The 19,731-nt window shown below is 29.4% G+C and overlaps 1 protein-coding gene across 3 annotated transcripts in view; it reads left to right on the top strand.

Moving 5' to 3' along the window:
* The window catches only part of LOC119606263 (frequenin-1), a 74,456-nt gene that overhangs the window by 43,330 nt on the left and 11,395 nt on the right, over window positions 1-19,731 (top strand). For all 3 annotated transcript variants that reach the window (XM_037959698.1, XM_037959700.1, XM_037959699.1), the window contains exons 3-4: window positions 17,138-17,162; window positions 17,363-17,411. In XM_037959698.1, coding sequence (XP_037815626.1) covers window positions 17,138-17,162; window positions 17,363-17,411 — 74 coding nt within the window. The remainder of the gene's footprint in view (window positions 1-17,137; window positions 17,163-17,362; window positions 17,412-19,731) is intronic.

Raw genomic sequence — 19,731 nt, 5'->3', positions numbered from 1 at the left:
CTTTATGTTGAAAACATTTACAAAAACATTCTTTATTAAAGAAAACACCTTCTTCTTTTCAAAATCCTGAAATTGAAAACATAAATTGTTCGTATTCGAAGTTGTTTGCAAATAAATTCTTAACGTATTTTCAAGGTTTTACAGCAGTGGTCGGCGGAAGGAGAAAATTCATTACTTTCTTTGTATGTTTGGGCTGCCTTCGTTATGTTCGGAGGTCGCAAGTTCGATTGTCCGCAGAGACAATCGAACTTGCGACAGAGCGCACAACAGGCATGATAGTGTCCTACATGTTGAAAGAAAAATATATTACATTTGGTCCTTATGGATTAAGAATGCCGATCACTGTTATGAATTGGGTGTTCTTTTGTATTCTGTATTTATTATTAAGTGTGTGTGTGTGTATCCACATTAAATTTTTGTTACATTTCTGTTTCTTTCTTAGGTTTTCTATTCTTGGTAGTTTATTTAACAAATGGTCACATAAATTGTTGACCAAGTTTTATTTCAAAAAGTTGCTATTTTCTTCCATTGCTGGTTCTTTTATTAGAGCAGCAAGAAAAAAAAGAGCAAAATTTTTAATGGTTTTATGATGTTATTTTTTTCAGTTTGCGCCATAATTGCTTATAAATAAAAAGGTTTCTTTTTACATTTATTTCAATAGCAGACAGAATATTTGAGTTCTTTTTTTTTATAGAAAATTTATTAGTCCTTTTTTTTAATGGCACACAAGTATTTTAAACATATTTTGTAAATTGTTTTGGATGCATTCAATAGAAAAAGTTTTACAAGTATTTGCTATAATATATGGTCCTTGAACTTAAATATTATTTGCATTTTTTTATAGATATTGTGAGTACATGCCGTGAGTTAGGTGGTTCATTTCGCATATTTATATCATTTAAAGCAACATTCTCTATAGCTATAGTCTGTAATCTGGACCTTATTATAGTTTATAGTCTAGACTATAGTTTCGACTTTAGTCAAGTTTACAGTTTGGACTTAAGTCTAGTCTATAGTTTCAAACATATTCTAGACTAAAGTCTGGACAGTACTCTTGTATAAAATCTAGCCTGTACTCTGAACAAAATCCAATCTATAGTTTTGACTATAGTTTTGAAACATTTGGCTATTCCAAAGTCTGCAATATGGACCAGTCTAGACTATAGAATAATCTATAGTCTGGACTATAGACTATTCTATAGTCTGGACTATAGACTAATCTATAGTCTGGACTATAGACTAATCTATAGTCTGGACTATAGACTAATCTATAGTCTGTACTATAGACTAATCTATAGTCTGGACTATAGACTAGTCTTTAATCTGGACTATAGACTAGTCTATAATCTGGACTATAAACTAATCTATAGTGTGGACTATAGACTAATCTATAGTCTGGACTGTAGACTAATCTATAGTCTGGACTGTAGACTAATCTATAGCCTGGACTATAGACTAATCTATAGTCTGGACTATAGACTAATCTATAGTCTGGACTATAGACTAATCTATAGTCTGGACTATAGACTAATCTATAGTCTGGACTATAGACTAGTCTATAATCTGGACTATAGACTAATCTATAGTGTGGACTATAGACTAATCTATAGTCTGGACTATAGACTAATCTATAGTCTGGACTATAGACTAGTCTATAGTCTGGACTATAGACTAATCTATAGTGTGGACTATAGACTAATCTATAGTCTGGACTATAGACTAATCTATAGTCTGGACTATAGACTAATCTATAGTCTGAACTATAGACTAATCTATAGTCTGGACTATCGACTAATTTATAGTCTGGATTATAGACTAATCTATAGTCTGGATTATAGACTAATCTATAGTCTGGACTATAGATTAATCTATAGTCTGGGATATAGCCTAATCTATAGTCTGGACTATAGCCTAATCTATAGTCTGGACTATAGACTAATCTATAGTCTGGACTATAGACTAATCTATAGTCTGGACTATAGACTAATCTATAGTCTGGACAATAGACTAATCTATAGTCTGGACTATAGACTAATCTACAGTCTGGACAATAGACTAATCTATAGTCTGGACTATAGACTAATCTACAGTCTGGACAATAGACTAATCTATAGTCTGGACTATAGACTAATCTATAGTCTGGACTATAGACTAATCTATAGTCTGGACTATAGACTAATCTATAGTCTGGACAATAGACTAATCTATAGTCTGGACTATAGACTAATCTACAGTCTGGACAATAGACTAATCTATAGTCTGGACTATAGACTAATCTATAGTCTGGACTATAGACTAATCTATAGTCTGGACTATAGACTAATCTATAGTCAGGACTATAGACTAATCTATAGTCTGGACTATAGACTAATCTATAGTCTGGACAATAGACAAATCTATAGTCTGGACTATAGACTAATCTACAGTCTGGACTAAAGACTAATTTATAGTCTGGATTATAGGCTAATCTATAGTCTGGATTATAGACTAATCAATAGTCTGGACTATAGATTAATCTATAGTCTGGGATATAGACGAATCTATAGTCTGGACTATAGAATAATCTATAGTCTGGCCTATAGACTAATCTATAGTTTCGAATATTGACTAATCTATAGTCTGGTCTATAGACCAATCTATAGTCTGGACTATAGACCAGACTATAGACCAATCTATAGTCTGGACTATAGACTAATCTATAGTCTGAACTATAGACCAATCTATAGTCTGGACTATAGACCAATCTATAGTCTGGACTATAGACCAATCTATAGTCTGGAGACAAGATCAAGACTCTTGTTTATAGTCTGAACTATGGAACTATCTATAGTCTCATCTGTAGTCTATCATATAGTCTTGTTTATAGAGTGGACTACTATTTAATCTATAGTCTTTATTATAGTCTATAATCTGAACTATATTCTGGACTTAAATCTAGTCTATAGTCTGAACTACAGTACCGTATATATTCCGTATAGGCTATAGGGTAGATTTTAGGCCAGACTATAGACGAAATTTTAGTCCAGACTATAGACTAGATATTAGTCCAGAATATAGTCTATAGTCTGGGATTCTAGTTTATAATCTAGACTGTAGTCTTGTCAATGAACTGGATTATTGTAAATTTTATACATATTCTCAATTATAATTTAGTCTATACATTGGATCTTGGCTTATTTTGCAGTCCAGCATATAGCCTACTCTATAGTGTGGACAGTAGCGGCAGGAAGGGACAGTAGTGAGTGTAAGTCTATGGTCTGAAATATAGACTTGTCTGTCATCTGTCTGTCGTAGCAACTGCATAGGCCGTTAAAAATATAATATTGAAAAACTGTCAATTTGCTACAAACATTCTTAAGGTGTTTAAAAAAACACTTCTCAGTGTCAAAATTTCATCTCAACTTTTGTCATGTACAACACACAAGGTCAATAGACTTTAACTTTTAACAAACTTAATCCTTCAAGAAGTTGTGGAAGTAAAAAAAAATCAACAACTACCTTTTAAAGACATCCTTCAATTGCAAAATGTTTGTAAAACTTTTCAAGTTTTCCTGTTTGTAAAAAAATACAACTTTTTCTTAATTCCTTGTTATCCGCATACATAACAGATTTATGTAGACATATTTTCCTACATTATTTGATTAAGATGCTGTAATACAAGAAAGTTACAATAAAGTTGAAAAGAAAATAAAAAATATGTTAATTTTATATGCAAATTTTTTTTCGGTTCTTCTTTTTTTGTTTGCAATTTCCTAAATACACATGTTGTATTTGGGACCTGCACTATACAGCCTTGTTCTATAGTGTTTGATAGTGTTTTAAGAGTGTTTGCTTGGGTGTTTAAGAAAAACAAGAATTGCATTTGACATTATTCAAAAAGTTCAGACGACAGTGTCAAATGGAAATGGGTAGAAAAAAAAAAATGAATTAAAATTAAGTCTTTATTTTGCATATGCCATTTTTTCTTTATTCTCTTTTGTAGGTTTTTTAATGTCTGTGACTAAAGCCTATTTTGTTTGGGAGGGTTTTAGATCCAAACATAAATATATACTTGAACTATACTCTAACTATAGATACATAGATTTAAGTATTACATACTTAAATTCATAAATAAATAACTGCATACATATACAAATGTACTACATCTTTAATTTAATTTTGTTCGTGGTTGTATTAATTTTCTGTTTGTATCAAAATATTTCCATAGAATGTCCTTTTTTGTTTATTTTTGTTGTGTCCCAGCTAGCATTTTTTGAAATTTTTGATCACATTCGAGTCACGATTAAAATGATCGTATATGCGCTCATTTTCTGATCATAAATGATACATTTATCGGGAGAAAATGGTACCCTACCCGCGACTCTTCTAAACGAGTCTTTTATAAGCCCCACTTCTGATCAGTTCTGACTCATTTTTTAATCTTTTTTGAGTCATTAATGAGCCGACTTACTGGTAGTTTTAGAATTATTTTCGAATTATATTATAGTAGTTTTTGAGTCTTTTCTGAGTAATTTTTATGTTTGTTACAAACAAATACAATACAACAGAAAACACTTTTTGATCTGCCGTCTGCTCGAAATGTAACAACAAAATAAATTTATAAACAATCATATTTCGAACATCTGGAAAACCTATTTGTGATTGCTGTACATTTTGTTATTGTTTTTCAAACAAATAGGGTTTTAAACATAAATGGGAATTATTTAGACTTAGTTTAGTGATTAGTCACCCAACTATCTTCCGTAGAAGATCATTAAACATATAAAATTATTATAAATAAAGCATAATATAATTTCAATTTCCTTGACAGAAAATCGACTTTATAAATATCACACAAATTGAAATACTTATATTTTATTAACAAAATGAGAATTATACCAACTTATTTTAGGCCACACAAAATTTTTTGCCAACTCTTCTAAAAGAGTCTTTTCTGAGCCCATTTTCTAATCAGTTTCGACTCATTTTTGAATCGTTTTTGAGCCATTTTTAAGTGTAAGTGTTGCTATTCCATTGCAAACAAAAACAATTACATAAGAAACAATTTTTGATCTTCCAATTGCTCGAAATATGATCACAAAATAAGTTTTTAAAACCATCATATTTTAAACACAAGGATGATCAATTTATGATTGCTATACATTTTGTTATTGTTTATCAAATAATCAGTTTTCAATCATATATCGGGAACATTTTCGAATCATTTTTTAAGCGCTCAACTTATTAATCACTTTTAGGTCATCAAAAGGACTCAAAAATGAGTCAGTTTACTGATTAATCAACCAACAATCTTCTAAATGCTAGCTGGGGTATTTGTTATTTCAATTGTTGTAATCATCACGTAACTCTTATTGTTTGGCTTAAATATGTTACAAATACTTTGTGCTGAAATATTCTATTATACCAATGGTATTTATTTGGTAAATGTTTTGTAAAATATTTGTTATCAATATGCACGTATTTGTTTAATGGCAGTTTTCTTATTCGAAACAATTATTAGTTTTTATGTTCATTATAAAATTTGTACAAAAATTGTTGAAAAAAAATTATATTTTCATAATTATCACATTAGGTCCAAAAGAACTAATCATGTTTTGGCATTAAGAGGTAAAAAATATTTGCTAAAAAAACAAGCCTCTGAAAGTGTGGTCTCTTAAAATGTTTTTATTATTTATATTTTATTCAGAAACTACTTATTTTACCGACAATTACGAACAAAATTCTTGAAATAAATCATTAATAATATCTTTTCTTTATGATTTTGTCACGTTTAAATTTAAAAGAACAATAATTTTCATGTTATGCCTTAAGCTGCTTCATTACTAACTGCAAGTGAAAATGTCTTAAAAATGATATTTTCTGCATTTAAAACTGTCATTGTTTTTCATGACAATGAAATGATGTAGAAAAACCGCTGCCATAAGTTTAAGTTTCATGAATGGTTTTATTTATATTATCTAGCTGCCACTATTAAGTATAGAAAATAACTAAAATAACAGTGAGTGCCATTTGATGAGATACAAAAACTTTAAGCAAACCCAGTCTTGTATTAACTATATGTGAAAAGATCAGCCGTAGTGAAGATATCCCCTTGGGTTTACTTCAGATTGTCATCTATAATTAACGAACTGATTTTATCGGGTTTAATATGATTTCTGAAGTAGGTAATGGATTATATTTCATGTTAATCTAAGCTTAAACGATTGGGAATTTGACCCCCTTATATACAATTTTATCTGCATTTAAGATCGTTTCTCTCTATTTTATCTGCAATCAACACCTTTTAGTTAAACTATTATGACTTGCACAGTTTTAAGTTTATGTCACATTTTATTTACTCTCACAATCTGTAGTATATTTTTTTGTTATTATTATTAAATGTTGCTTATTTTTAGTTCATTATAAACATTATTATTGTATTGTAACTATATTAGAAAGCTTCAAAATTCTATGGTTAAAAAATACTGTGCATATATACATAAGTTCGTTGCGACTTTCAACAACCTCACCAACATACAAATAAATTTTTTTTTGTTCTAATTCAGTTCTAGTTCAGTTCTAGTTCAGTTCTGATACATTTTTTGGAAATCGGCCCATGATTGACCCTACCCCCCATATAAGCTCCCCTTCTGAAAATGACTTTAACTCTTATAACTTGCTCAAAATGATAGTTAAGCAACGAAATTCAACGTAAACAAGTTTTTGGGGTACTAAAATATCTCCCCCATATTTTATGAAGAACAGCCCATATTTGACCCTGCGCCCTATATAAGGTCCCATTCAAAAAATGGCTATAACTTTCATTGCTGGCTAAAAAATTAGAATATAGAGATGAAATATGACACATTTTGGTTTCATGCGAGTGAAAATGTCTCTACCAAGTGGAAGGGTCCACTCCCAATATAAGGTCCCCTTCAAAAAACGACTTTAACGATCAATACTGGCTGAAAAATACAAGTACTGCACTGAAATTTGACATAAGTAAATCTCTTACGAGCAAAATACTCTCTCCCAAATTTTATGTGGATCGGTCTATAATTGACATTACCTCCCATATAAGGTCCCCTTAAGATAATTACTTTAACGCCAAAACCTAAGAAACTTTTATAGGAACGTAAATCATCCTACCGAATGTCATGCGGAAAGTGTCGGGAATTGATATTCGATGTAAACATGTTTTATGTTTTAGAATATAAGTGATCACAAAATAAGCTTATTTTTCAATTTAAACGTGTTTTAACGAAGTTATAAGCGATTTTAGTTTTATCAGGGTTTTCGACCAAAATATCGATTTTTGAAGGGAAATATGAATGATCACGAAATAAGTTTACTTTTCAATTTAAACGTGTTTTAACGAAGATATAAGCGATTTTAGTTTCTTTAAGGTTTGCGGTCAAAATATCGATTTTTGAAGGGAAATATGAGTGATCACAAAATAAGCTTATTTTTTAATTTAAACGTGTTTTAACGAAGTTATAAGCGATTTTAGTTTCTTTAAGGTTTCCTACCAAAATATCGATTTTTGAAGGGAAATATGAGTGATCACAAGATAAGCTTATTTTTCAATTTAAACGTGTTTTAACGAAGTTATGAGCGATTTTAGTTTTATCAGGGTTTTCGACCAAAATATCGATTTTTTGATGGAGAATATAAGTGATCACAAAATAAGCTTATTTTTCAATTTAAACGTGTTTTAACGAAGTTATAAGCGATTTTAGTTTCTTCAAGGTTTTCGACCAAAATATAGATTTTTGAAGGGAAATATGAGTGATCACAAAATAGACTTATTTTTCAATTTAAACGTGTTTTAACGAAGTTATAAGCGATTTTAATATTATCAGAGTTTTTGACCAAAATATCGATTTTTGATGGAGAATATAAGTGATCACAAAATAGACTTATTTTTCAATTTAAATGTGTTTTAACGAAGTTATAAGCGATTTTAGTTTCTTCAAGGTTTCCGACCAAAATATCGATTTTGAATGGAAATATGAGTGATCACAAAATAAGCTTATTTTTCAATTTAAACGTGTTTTAACGAAGTTATAAGCGATTTTATTATTATCAGAGTTTTTGACCAAAATATCGATTTTTGATGGAGAATATAAGTGATCACAAAATAAGCTTATTTTTCAATTTAAACGTGTTTTAACGAAGTTATAAGCGATTGTAGTTTCTTCAAGGTTTCCGACCAAAAATCGATTTTTGAATGGAAATATGAGTGATCACAAAATAAGCTTATTTTTCAATTTAAACGTGTTTTAACGAAGTTATAAGCGATTTTAATATTATCAGAGTTTTTGACCAAAATATCGATTTTTGATGGAGAATATAAGTGATCACAAAATAAGCTTATTTTTCAATTTAAACGTGTTTTCACGAAGCTATAAGCGATTTTAGTTTTATCAGGGTTTTCGACCAAAATATCCATTTTTTGAAGGGATATATGAGTAATCACAAAATAAGCTTATTTTTCAATTTAAACGTGTTTTAACGAAGTTATAAGCGATTTTAGTTTCTTCAAGGTATGCGACCAAAATATCGATTTTTGAAGGGAAATATGAGTGATCACAAAATAAGCTTATTTTTTAATTTTGAATAAGCTTATTTTTTGTTTTAACGAAGTTATAAGCGATTTTAGTTTTATCAGGGTTTTCGACCAAAATATCGATTTTTTGAAGGGAGATATGAGTGATCACAAAATATGCTTATTTTTCAATTTAAACGTGTTTTAACGAAGTTATAAGCAATTTTAGTTTCTTCAGGGTTTTCGACAAAAATAACGATTTTTTGAAGGGAAATATGAGTGATCACAAAATAAGCTTATTTTTCAATTTAAACGTGTTTTAACGAAGTTATAAGCGATTTTAGTTTCTTCAAGGTTTTCGACCAAAATATCGATTTTTGAAGGGAAATATGAGTGATCACAAAATAAGCTTATTTTTCAATTTAAACGTGTTTTAACGAAGTTATAAGCGATTTTAGTTTCTTCAAGGTTTTCGACCAAAATATAGATTTTTGAAGGGAAATATGAGTGATCACAAAATAAGCTTATTTTTCAATTTAAACGTGTTTTAACGAAGTTATAGCGATTTTAGTTTTATCAGGGTTTTCGACCAAAATATCGATTTTTTTGAAGGGAAATATGAGTGATCACAAAATAAGCTTATTTTTCAATTTAAACGTGTTTTAACGAAGTTATAAGCGATTTTAGTTTTATCAGGGTTTTAGACCAAAATATCGCTTTTTTGAAGGGAAATATGAGTGATCACAAAATAAGCTTATTTTTCAATTTAAACGTGTTTTAACGAAGTTATAAGCGATTTTAGTTTCTTCAAGGTTTTCGACCAAAATATAGATTTTTGAAGGGAAATATGAGTGATCACAAAAAAATCTTTTTTTTCAATTTAAACGTGTTTTAACGAAGTTATAAGCGATTTTAGTTTTATCAGAGTTTTCGACCAAAATATCGATTTTTTGATGAAGAATATAAGTGATCACAAAATAAGCTTATTTTTCAATTTAAACGTGTTTTAACGAAGTTATAAGCGATTTTAGTTTCTTCAAGGTTTTCGACCAAAATATCTATTTTTGAAGGGAAATATGAGTGATCACAAAATAGGCTTATTTTGTCGATTTTTTGAAGGGAAATATGAGTGATCACAAAATAAGCTTATTTTTCAATTTAAACGTGTTTTAACGAAGTTATAAGCGATTTTAGTTTTATCAGAGTTTTCGACCAAAAAATCGATTTTTTGATGGAGAATATAAGTGATCACAAAATAAGCTTATTTTTCAATTTAAACGTGTTTTAACGAAGTTATAAGCGATTTTAGTTTTATCAGAGTTTTCGACCAAAATATCGATTTTTTGATGAAGAATATAAGTGATCACAAAATAAGCTTATTTTTCAATTTAAACGTGTTTTAACGAAGTTATAAGCGATTTTAGTTTCTTCAAGGTTTTCGACCAAAATATAGATTTTTGAAGGGAAATATGAGTGATCACAAAAAAATCTTTTTTTTCAATTTAAACGTGTTTTAACGAAGTTATAAGCGATTTTAGTTTTATCAGAGTTTTCGACCAAAATATCGATTTTTTGATGAAGAATATAAGTGATCACAAAATAAGCTTATTTTTCAATTTAAACGTGTTTTAACGAAGTTATAAGCGATTTTAGTTTCTTCAAGGTTTTCGACCAAAATATCTATTTTTGAAGGGAAATATGAGTGATCACAAAATAGGCTTATTTTGTCGATTTTTTGAAGGGAAATATGAGTGATCACAAAATAAGCTTATTTTTCAATTTAAACGTGTTTTAAAGAAGTTATAAGCGATTTTAGTTTCTTCAAGGTTTTCGACCAAAATATAGATTTTTGAAGGGAAATATGAGTGATCACAAAATAAGCTTATTTTTCAATTTAAACGTGTTTTAACGAAGTTATAAGCGATTTTAGTTTCTTCAAGGTTTGCGACCAAAATATCGATTTTTGAAGGGAAATATGAGTGATAACAAAATAAGCTTATTTTTCAATTTAAACGTGTTTTAACGAAGTTATAAGCGATTTTAGTTTCTTCAAGGTTTGCGACCAAAATATCGATTTTTGAAGGGAAATATGAGTGGTAACAAAATAAGCTTATTTTTTAATTTAAACGTGTTTTAACGAAGTTATAAGCGATTTTAGTTTCTTCAAGGTTTCCTACCAAAATATCGTTTTTTGAAGGGAAATATGAGTGATAACAAAATAAGCTTATTTTTCAATTTAAACGTGTTTTAACGAAGTTATAAGCGATTTTAATTTCTTCAAGGTTATTAAATACCAAAATATCGATTTTTGAAGGGAAATATGAGTGATCACAAAATAAGCTTATTTTTCAATTTAAACGTGTTTTAACGAAGTTATAAGCGATTTTAGTTTCTTCAAGGTTTTCGACCAAAATATCGATTTTTGAGGCGAAATATGGGTGATCACAAAATAAGCTTATTTTTCAATTTAAACGTGTTTTAACGATGTTATAAGCGATTTTAGTTTCTTCAAGGTTTTCAACAAAAATATCGATTTTTTGAAGGGAAATATGAGTGATCACAAAATAAGCTTATTTTTCAATTTAAACGTGTTTTAACGAAGTTATGAGCGATTTTAGTTTTATCAGGGTTTTCGACCAAAATATCGATTTTTTGAAGGGAAATATTTAAACGTGTTTTAACGAAGTTATAAGCGATTTTAGTTTTATCAGAGTTTTCGACCAAAATATCGATTTTTTGATGGAGAATATAAGTGATCTCAAAATAAGCTTATTTTTCAATTTAAACGTGTTTTAACGAAGTTATAAGCGATTTTAGTTTCTTCAAGGTTTTCGACCAAAATATCTATTTTTGACGGGAAATATGAGTGATCACAAAATAGGCTTATTTTTCAATTTAAACGTGTTTTAACGAAGTTATAAGCGATTTTAGTTTTATCAGGGTTTTCGACTAAAATATCGATTTTTTGAAGGGAAATATGAGTGATCACAAAATAAGCTTATTTTTCAATTTAAACGTGTTTTAACGAAGTTATAAGCGATTTTAGTTTTATCAGAGTTTTCGACCAAAATATCGATTTTTTGATGGAGAATATAAGTGATCTCAAAATAAGCTTATTTTTCAATTTAAACGTGTTTTAACGAAGTTATAAGCGATTTTAGTTTCTTCAAGGTTTCCGACCAGAATATGGATTTTTAAAGGGAAATATGAGTGATCACAAATTAATCTTATTTTTCAATTTAAACGTGTTTCAACGAAGTTATAAGCGATTTTAGTTTCTTCAAGGTTTTCAACCAAAATATCGATTTTTTGAAGGGAAATATGAGTGATCACAAAATGAGCTTATTTTTTAATTTAAACGTGTTTTAACGAAGTTATAAGCGATTTTAGTTTCTTCAAGGTTTTCGACCAAAATATTGATTTTTGAAGGGAAGCATGAGTGATCACAAAATAAGCTTATTTTTCAATTAAAGCGTGTTTTAACGAAGTTATAAGCGATTTTAGTTTCTTCAAGGTTTTCGACCAAAATATTAATTTTTGAAGGGAAGCATGAGTGATCACAAAATAAGCTTATTTTTCAATTTAAACGTGTTTTAACGAAGTTATAAGCGATTTTAGTTTCTTCAAGGTTTCCGACCAAAATATCTTTTTGAAGGGAAATATGAGCGATCACAAAATAATCTTATTTTTCAATTTAAACGTGTTTTAACGAAGTTATAAGCGATTTTAGTTTTATCAGGGTTTTCAACCAAAATATCGATTTTTTGAAGGGAAATTGAGTGATCACAAAATAAGCTTATTTTTCAATTTAAACGTGTTTTAACGAAGTTATAAGCGATTTTAGTTTCTTCAAGGTTTCCGACCAAAATATCGATTATTGAAACGTGTTTTAACGAACTTATAAGCGATTTTAGTTTCTTCAAGGTTTCCACCAAAATATTGGTTTTTAAAGGGAAATATGAGTGATCACAAATTAAGCTTATTTTTCAATTTAAACGTGTTTTAACGAAGTTATAAGCGATTTTAGTTTTATCAGGGTTTTCGACCAAAATATCGATTTTTTGAAGGGAAATATGAGTAATCACAAAATAAGCTTATTTTTCAATTTAAACGTGTTTTAACGAAGTTATAAGCGATTTTAGTTTCTTCAAGGTTTCCTACCAAAATATCGATTTTTGAAGGGAAATATGAGTGGTCACAAATTAAGCTTATTTTTCAATTTAAACGTGTTTTAACGAAGTTATAAGCAATTTTAGTTCTATCAGGGTTTTCAACCAAAATATCGATTTTTTGAAGGGAAATATGAGTGATCACAAAATAAGCTTATTTTTCAATTTAAACGTGTTTTAACGAAGTTATAAGCGATTTTAGTTTTATCAGGGTTTTCGACCAAAATATCGATTTTTTGAAGGGAGATATGAGTGATCACAAAATAAGCTTATTTTTCAAATTAAACGTGTTTTAACGAAGTTAGAAGCGATTTTAGTTTTATCAGGGTATTCGACCAAAATATCGATTTTTTGAAGGGAAATATGAGTGATCACAAATTAAGCTTATTTTTCAATTTAAACGTGTTTTAACGAAGTTTTAAGCGATTTTAGTTTCTTCAAGGTTTCCGACCAAAATATCGATTCTTGAAGGGAAATATGAGTGATCACAAAATAAGCTTATTTTTCAATTTAAACGTGTTTTAACGAAGTTATAGGCGATTTTAGTTTCTTCAAGGTTTCCGACCAAAATATCGATTTTTGAAGGGAAATATGAGTGATCACAAAATAAGCTTATTTTTCAATTCAAACGTGTTTTAACGAAGTTATAAGCGATTTTAGTTTCTTCAAGGTTTTCGACCAAAATATCTATTTTTGAAGGGAAATATGAGTTATCACAAAATAAGCTTATTTTTCAATTTAAACGTGTTTTAACGAAGTTATAAGCGATTTTAGTTTTATCAGGGTTTTCGACCAAGATATCGATTTTTTGAAGGGAAATATGAGTGATCACAAAATAAGCTTATTTTTCAATTTAAACGTATTTTAACGAAGTTATAAGCGATTTTAGTTTCTTCAAGGTTTTCGACCAAAATATCTATTTTTGAAGGGAAATATGAGTGATAACAAAATAAGCTTATTTTTCAATTTAAACGTGTTTTAACGAAGTTATAAGCGATTTTAGTTTTATCAGGGTTTTCGACCAAAATATCGATTTTTTGAAGGGAAATATGAGTGATCACAAAATAAGCTTATTTTTCAATTTAAACGTGTTTTAACGAAGTTATAAGCGATTTTAGTTTTATCAGAGTTTTCGACCAAAATATCGATTTTTTGATGGAGAATATAAGTGATCACAAAATAAGCTTATTTTTCAATTTAAACGTGTTTTAACGAAGTTATAAGCGATTTTAGTTTCTTCAAGGTTTCCGACCAAAATATGGATTTTTAAAGGGAAATATGAGTGATCACAAATTAACCTTATTTTTCAATTTAAACGTGTTTCAACGAAGTTATAAGCGATTTTAGTTTCTTCAAGGTTTTCAACCAAAATATTGATTTTTTGAAGGGAAATATGAGTGATCACAAAATGAGCTTATTTTTTAATTTAAACGTGTTTTAACGAAGTTATAAGCGATTTTAGTTTCTTCAAGGTTTTCGACCAAAATATTGATTTTTGAAGGGAAGCATGAGTGATCACAAAATAAGCTTATTTTTCAATTAAAACGTGTTTTAACGAAGTTATAAGCGATTTTAGTTTCTTCAAGGTTTTCGACCAAAATATTGATTTTTGAAGGGAAGCATGAGTGATCACAAAATAAGCTTATTTTTCAATTTAAACGTGTTTTAACGAAGTTATAAGCGATTTTAGTTTCTTCAAGGTTTCCGACCAAAATATCTTTTTGAAGGGAAATATGAGCGATCACAAAATAAGCTTATTTTTCAATTTAAACGTGTTTTAACGAAGTTATAAGCGATTTTAGTTTTATCAGGGTTTTCAACCAAAATATCGATTTTTTGAAGGGAAATTGAGTGATCACAAAATAAGCTTATTTTTCAATTTAAACGTGTTTTAACGAAGTTATAAGCGATTTTAGTTTCTTCAAGGTTTCCGACCAAAATATCGATTCTTGAAACGTGTTTTAACGAACTTATAAGCGATTTTAGTTTCTTCAAGGTTTCCGACCAAAATATTGGTTTTTAAAGGGAAATATGAGTGATCACAAATTAAGCTTATTTTTCAATTTAAACGTGTTTTAACGAAGTTATAAGCGATTTTAGTTTTATCAGGGTTTTCGACCAAAATATCGATTTTTTGAAGGGAAGTATGAGTAATCACAAAATAAGCTTATTTTTCAATTCAAACGTGTTTTAACGAAGTTATAAGCGATTTTAGTTTCTTCAAGGTTTTCGACCAAAATATCTATTTTTGAAGGGAAATATGAGTTATCACAAAATAAGCTTATTTTTCAATTTAAACGTGTTTTAACGAAGTTATAAGCGATTTTAGTTTTATCAGGGTTTTCGACCAAGATATCGATTTTTTGAAGGGAAATATGAGTGATCACAAAATAAGCTTATTTTTCAATTTAAACGTGTTTTAACGAAGTTATAAGCGATTTTAGTTTCTTCAAGGTTTTCGACCAAAATATCTATTTTTGAAGGGAAATATGAGTGATCACAAAATAAGCTTATTTTTCAATTTAAAAGTGTTTTAACGAAGGTATAAGCGATTTTAGTTTTATCAGGGTTTTCGACCAAAATATCGATTTTTTGAAGGGAAATATGAGTGATCACAAAATAAGCTTATTTTTCAATTTAAACGTGTTTTAACGAAGTTATAAGCGATTTTAGTTTTATCAGGGTTTTCGACCAAAATATCGATTTTTGAAGGGAGAATATAAGTGATCACAAAATAAGCTTATTTTTCAATTTAAACGTGTTTTAACGAAGTTATAAGCGATTTTAGTTTTATCAGCGTATTTTTCAGTTTAAATGTGTTTTAACGAGGTTATAAGCGATTTTAGTTTCTTCGAGGTTTTCGACCAAAATATCGATTTTTTATGGAGAATATATGTTACAAGCGATTTTTGTTTTAACAGGGTTTCCGACCAAAATATAGATTTTTGAACGGAAATATGAGTGATCGCAATTTAAACGTGTTTTAACTAAGTTATCAGCGATTTTAGTTTCTTAAAGGCTTTCGACAAAAATATAGATTTTTGAAGGGAAATATGAGTGATCGCAAAATAAGCTGATTTTTATACCCACCATCATGGATGGTATATTGATTTTGGATGAATGGTATATTGATTTTGTCATTCCGTGTGTAACACATCGAAATATTGTTCACAGACCCCATAAAGTATATATATTCTGGGACCTCGTAAGATTCTAAGACGATCTAGCTATATCCGTCCGTCCGTCTGTCTGTTGTTGGCACGATAGCGTCCACAAAAAAGAGATATTGAGATGAAATTTATTTCTTATTGATCAGAAATGTTTGGTATTGAAATTGGACAAAATCGGTCAACGATTTCACATAGCCCCCATACAAATGTACCCCCCGGAATATTGTATAAAGTGCTTCAAGCATTCACAAATTCGTTGTTTATGAAGCAAGTACCACAAAAAAAGCTGATTACTGGCTTAAAAATACGAATATATCGATGAAATTCGACACACATTAGTTTAATGTGAGCTAATAATATATTCGCCATGTTAAAATGTTCATATTTACACTAATTCAGAAATGCAATAATTTTTAGCAGTTTTTCGATGCAGCCTAATACGAATATTTATTTAAACAATTTTTCTGTTTGTGGGTGTATTATAAAAAACAACTGCAGTTATATTTATGTCATTGTTTTGCCATTCCTACCACTGCTAGTGATGATCATTCTTAATAGTTTTCAATGGATGATTTGTTGTCTTGTTTATTTTATGGATTTGTCATTTTGTACCTTCACTTTTTCTAAACATAGCAAACTCTTACTAGTTTCGTTTTTCATTTATATACGTTCTTATGTTTATGACAGTAGCTGAAATAAAAAACTGTGTTCTAAGATACTTTTTTTTATATACAATCGCGAGCTTTTCTAATGCATAATTGTTTACAAACTTTCTATTAAAAGAAATAAGTACAAGGCGTATGATTGATATATTTATGAAAATATTACTTATACTTGTTGATGTACATACTGCAAGGAATAAAAATTTACAAAGAAATATGTCTTATTTATACAAATATTCTAAAATTTTTTAATTTACTAGAAGCGTATGAAAAATATAAATTACAATCCCATTACTCATACGTTCTGATGCATTACAGATAACAATTAGGAAATATAAATATTATTATGTACTATAAGTAGTGATGTCATATATAAGGTATGCTAAATACGATTTTTTAATCACATTATTCATACGTATAGATTTACTTTTATTATTGAATTTCTTAAGAGATAAAAATTTCTTGTAATTCAATTTAGTGCTTTGACTACATTTGTATGAAATCTCAATTTTATTTTCATTTTTACGATGCATAGTTTGGAAGAAACTTTTTGAAACATAATTCTGCATATATTTATAATACAATTTTTCTATTTTTGTTTCATTTCAGTTACAGAAAAAGAAATCAGACAATGGTAAGTTTTAAGTTTTTTTACGATTATTTTTTTGTGTTTCTTTGTTATTCTACCAAATGCAGCAAACTTATTTCATATTCCTTATGCGAAAACAGTTTCATTTTAATAACACGATTCTTTTTTCGTTTTGATTCAATACTGTAATAAAACTACAAAAAAAAAACTTTTTTTATTCATATTAAAAATTCATAAAAACGCAGGCATAAAGGATTCTTAAAAGACTGTCCCAATGGTTTACTCACAGAGCAAGTAAGTAACAGAGAGGAAATACTATGACTTTTATGAATGATAGTTTTGTCGATGTTGTTGTGGTTGTTGATGAAACTCATCATTGTCATCAGATTAACACTATAAAGGTTTTGTGGTAAATTGGAAAGTGAAATTTTTGTAAACGCATAAAATTAGAATAGTTTTGGAAATATTCGATACAAAAAATTTAAGAATAATAATGCTATGATAATAGGGTTGCCAGCCTGGCTGGACTTGGCTGGATTGTCCAGCTTTTTTGATGCTTGTCCAGTTTCAAGCTAAAATTTAATTTGTCCAGCCAAATAGAATTTTTTTAGTACACTAAAATAACTTGGGAAATAATTTTTATGTTATCTTTGTCAAATCATGTTAGCCAACACTGTTTGTACATTTGTTATACAACTAAGTTATGATTTCCCTCTTCTATCATCACTGACAACATGTCTCAACACTTGAAAAGCTAATGTCGTAATAAATATGTATTATTGCGAGCGATAGTCAATTTCTTTACGTACAGCTTACGTACTTACGATTTTTAAAATTTAAAACTTCAAAAGTGGCGCTTTTTAATTTAATTTATTTTCAAATAAACCTAGCCTATTGGCCATAATCGGTTACAAATTTCTACTTAAAAAATAATTTTTCACATATTTTGCTCTTAAAAACTAAGTTATCGAAGTGATCGGGGAAAACTAAAAATATGTTCGTACTCTATGGACTATAACAAAACGGAATTGGTATATGAGAACCCCTGCATTAATATGTTTAGCTTCTTTTGTTTTGTCCAGCTTTTTAAAACCCAATGTCCAGCTTTTTGCGAATCGGAATCTGGCAACCCTATATGATATAGAGATATGTCTTAAAACTGTTTAATGAAATCACACTTTTTTCTTCATTTTAGTTCTAGTTCAATTCAGTCTAGTTCAGTTCTAGTTCAGTTCTAGTTCAGTTCTAGTTCAGTTCTAGTTCAGTTCTAGTTCAGTTCTAGTTCAGTTCTAGTTCTGTTCTAGTTCAGTTCTAGTTCAGTTCTAGTTTATCAGTTCTAGTTCAGTTCTAGTTCAGTTCTAGTTCAGTTCTAGTTCAGTTCTAGTTCAGTTCTAGTTCAGTTCTAGTTCAGTTCTAGTTCAGTTCTAGTTCAGTTCTAGTTCAGTTCTAGTTCAGTTCTAGTTCAGTTCTAGTTCAGTTCTAGTTCAGTTCTAGTTCAGTTCTAGTTCAGTTCTAGTTCAGTTCTAGTTCAGTTCTAGTTCAGTTCTAGTTCAGTTCTAGTTCAGTTCTAGTTCAGTTCTAGTTCAGTTCTAGTTCAGTTCTAGTTCAGTTCTAGTTCAGTTCTAGTTCAGTTCTAGTTCAGTTCTAGTTCAGTTCTAGTTCAGTTCTAGTTCAGTTCTAGTTCAGTTCTAGTTCAGTTCTAGTTCAGTTCTAGTTCAGTTCTAGTTCTAGTTCAGTTCTAGTTCAGTTCTAGTTCAGTTTAGTTCAGTTCTAGTTCAGTTCTAGTTCAGTTCTAGTTCAGTTCTAGTTCAGTTCTAGTTCAGTTCTAGTTTCAGTTCTAGTTCAGTTCTAGTTCAGTTCTAGTTCAGTTCTAGTTCAGTTCTCGTTCCAGTTCTAGTTCAGTTCTAGTTCAGTTCTAGTTCAGTTCTAGTTCAGTTCTAGTTCAGTTTCATTCTAGTCAGTTCTAGTTCAAGTTCTAGTTCAGTTCTAGTTCAGTTCTAGTTCAGTTCTAGTTCAGTTCTAGTTCAGTTCTAGTTCAGTTCTAGTTCAGTTCTAGTTCAGTTCTAGTTCAGTTCTAGTTCAGTTCTAGTTCAGTTCTAGTTCAGTTCTAGTTCAGTTCTAGTTCAGTTCTAGTTCAGTTCTAGTTCAGTTCTAGTCTAGTTCAGTTCTAGTTCAGTTCTAGTTCAGTTCTAGTCAGTTCTAGTTCAGTTCTAGTTCAGTTCTAGTTCAGTTCTAGTTCAGTTCTAGTTCAGTTCTAGTTCAGTTCTAGTTCAGTTCTAGTTCAGTTCTAGTTCAGTTCTAGTTCAGTTCTAGTTCAGTTCTAGTTCAGTTCTAGTTCAGTTCTAGTTCAGTTCTAGTTCAGTTCTAGTTCAGTTCTAGTTCAGTTCTAGTTTTCAGTTCTAGTTCAGTTCTAGTTCAGTTCTAGTTCAGTTCTAGTTCAGTTCTAGTTCAGTTCTAGTTCAGTTCTAGTTCAGTTCTAGTTCAGTTCTAGTTCAGTTCTAGTTCAGTTCTAGTTCAGTTCTAGTTCAGTTCTAGTTCAGTTCTAGTTCAGTTCTAGTTCAGTTCTAGTTCAGTTCTAGTTCAGTTCTAGTTCAGTTATAGTTCAGTTCTAGTT

The sequence above is a fragment of the Lucilia sericata genome, unplaced genomic scaffold, assembly GCF_015586225.1.
Source record: "Lucilia sericata isolate MDLA Ls3-8-SP2 unplaced genomic scaffold, ASM1558622v1 Contig000565F_arrow, whole genome shotgun sequence".
NCBI lineage: Eukaryota > Metazoa > Arthropoda > Insecta > Diptera > Calliphoridae > Lucilia > Lucilia sericata.
Note: the sequence above shows the minus strand (reverse complement) of the source record. Positions and strands in the feature narration are given on the sequence as shown.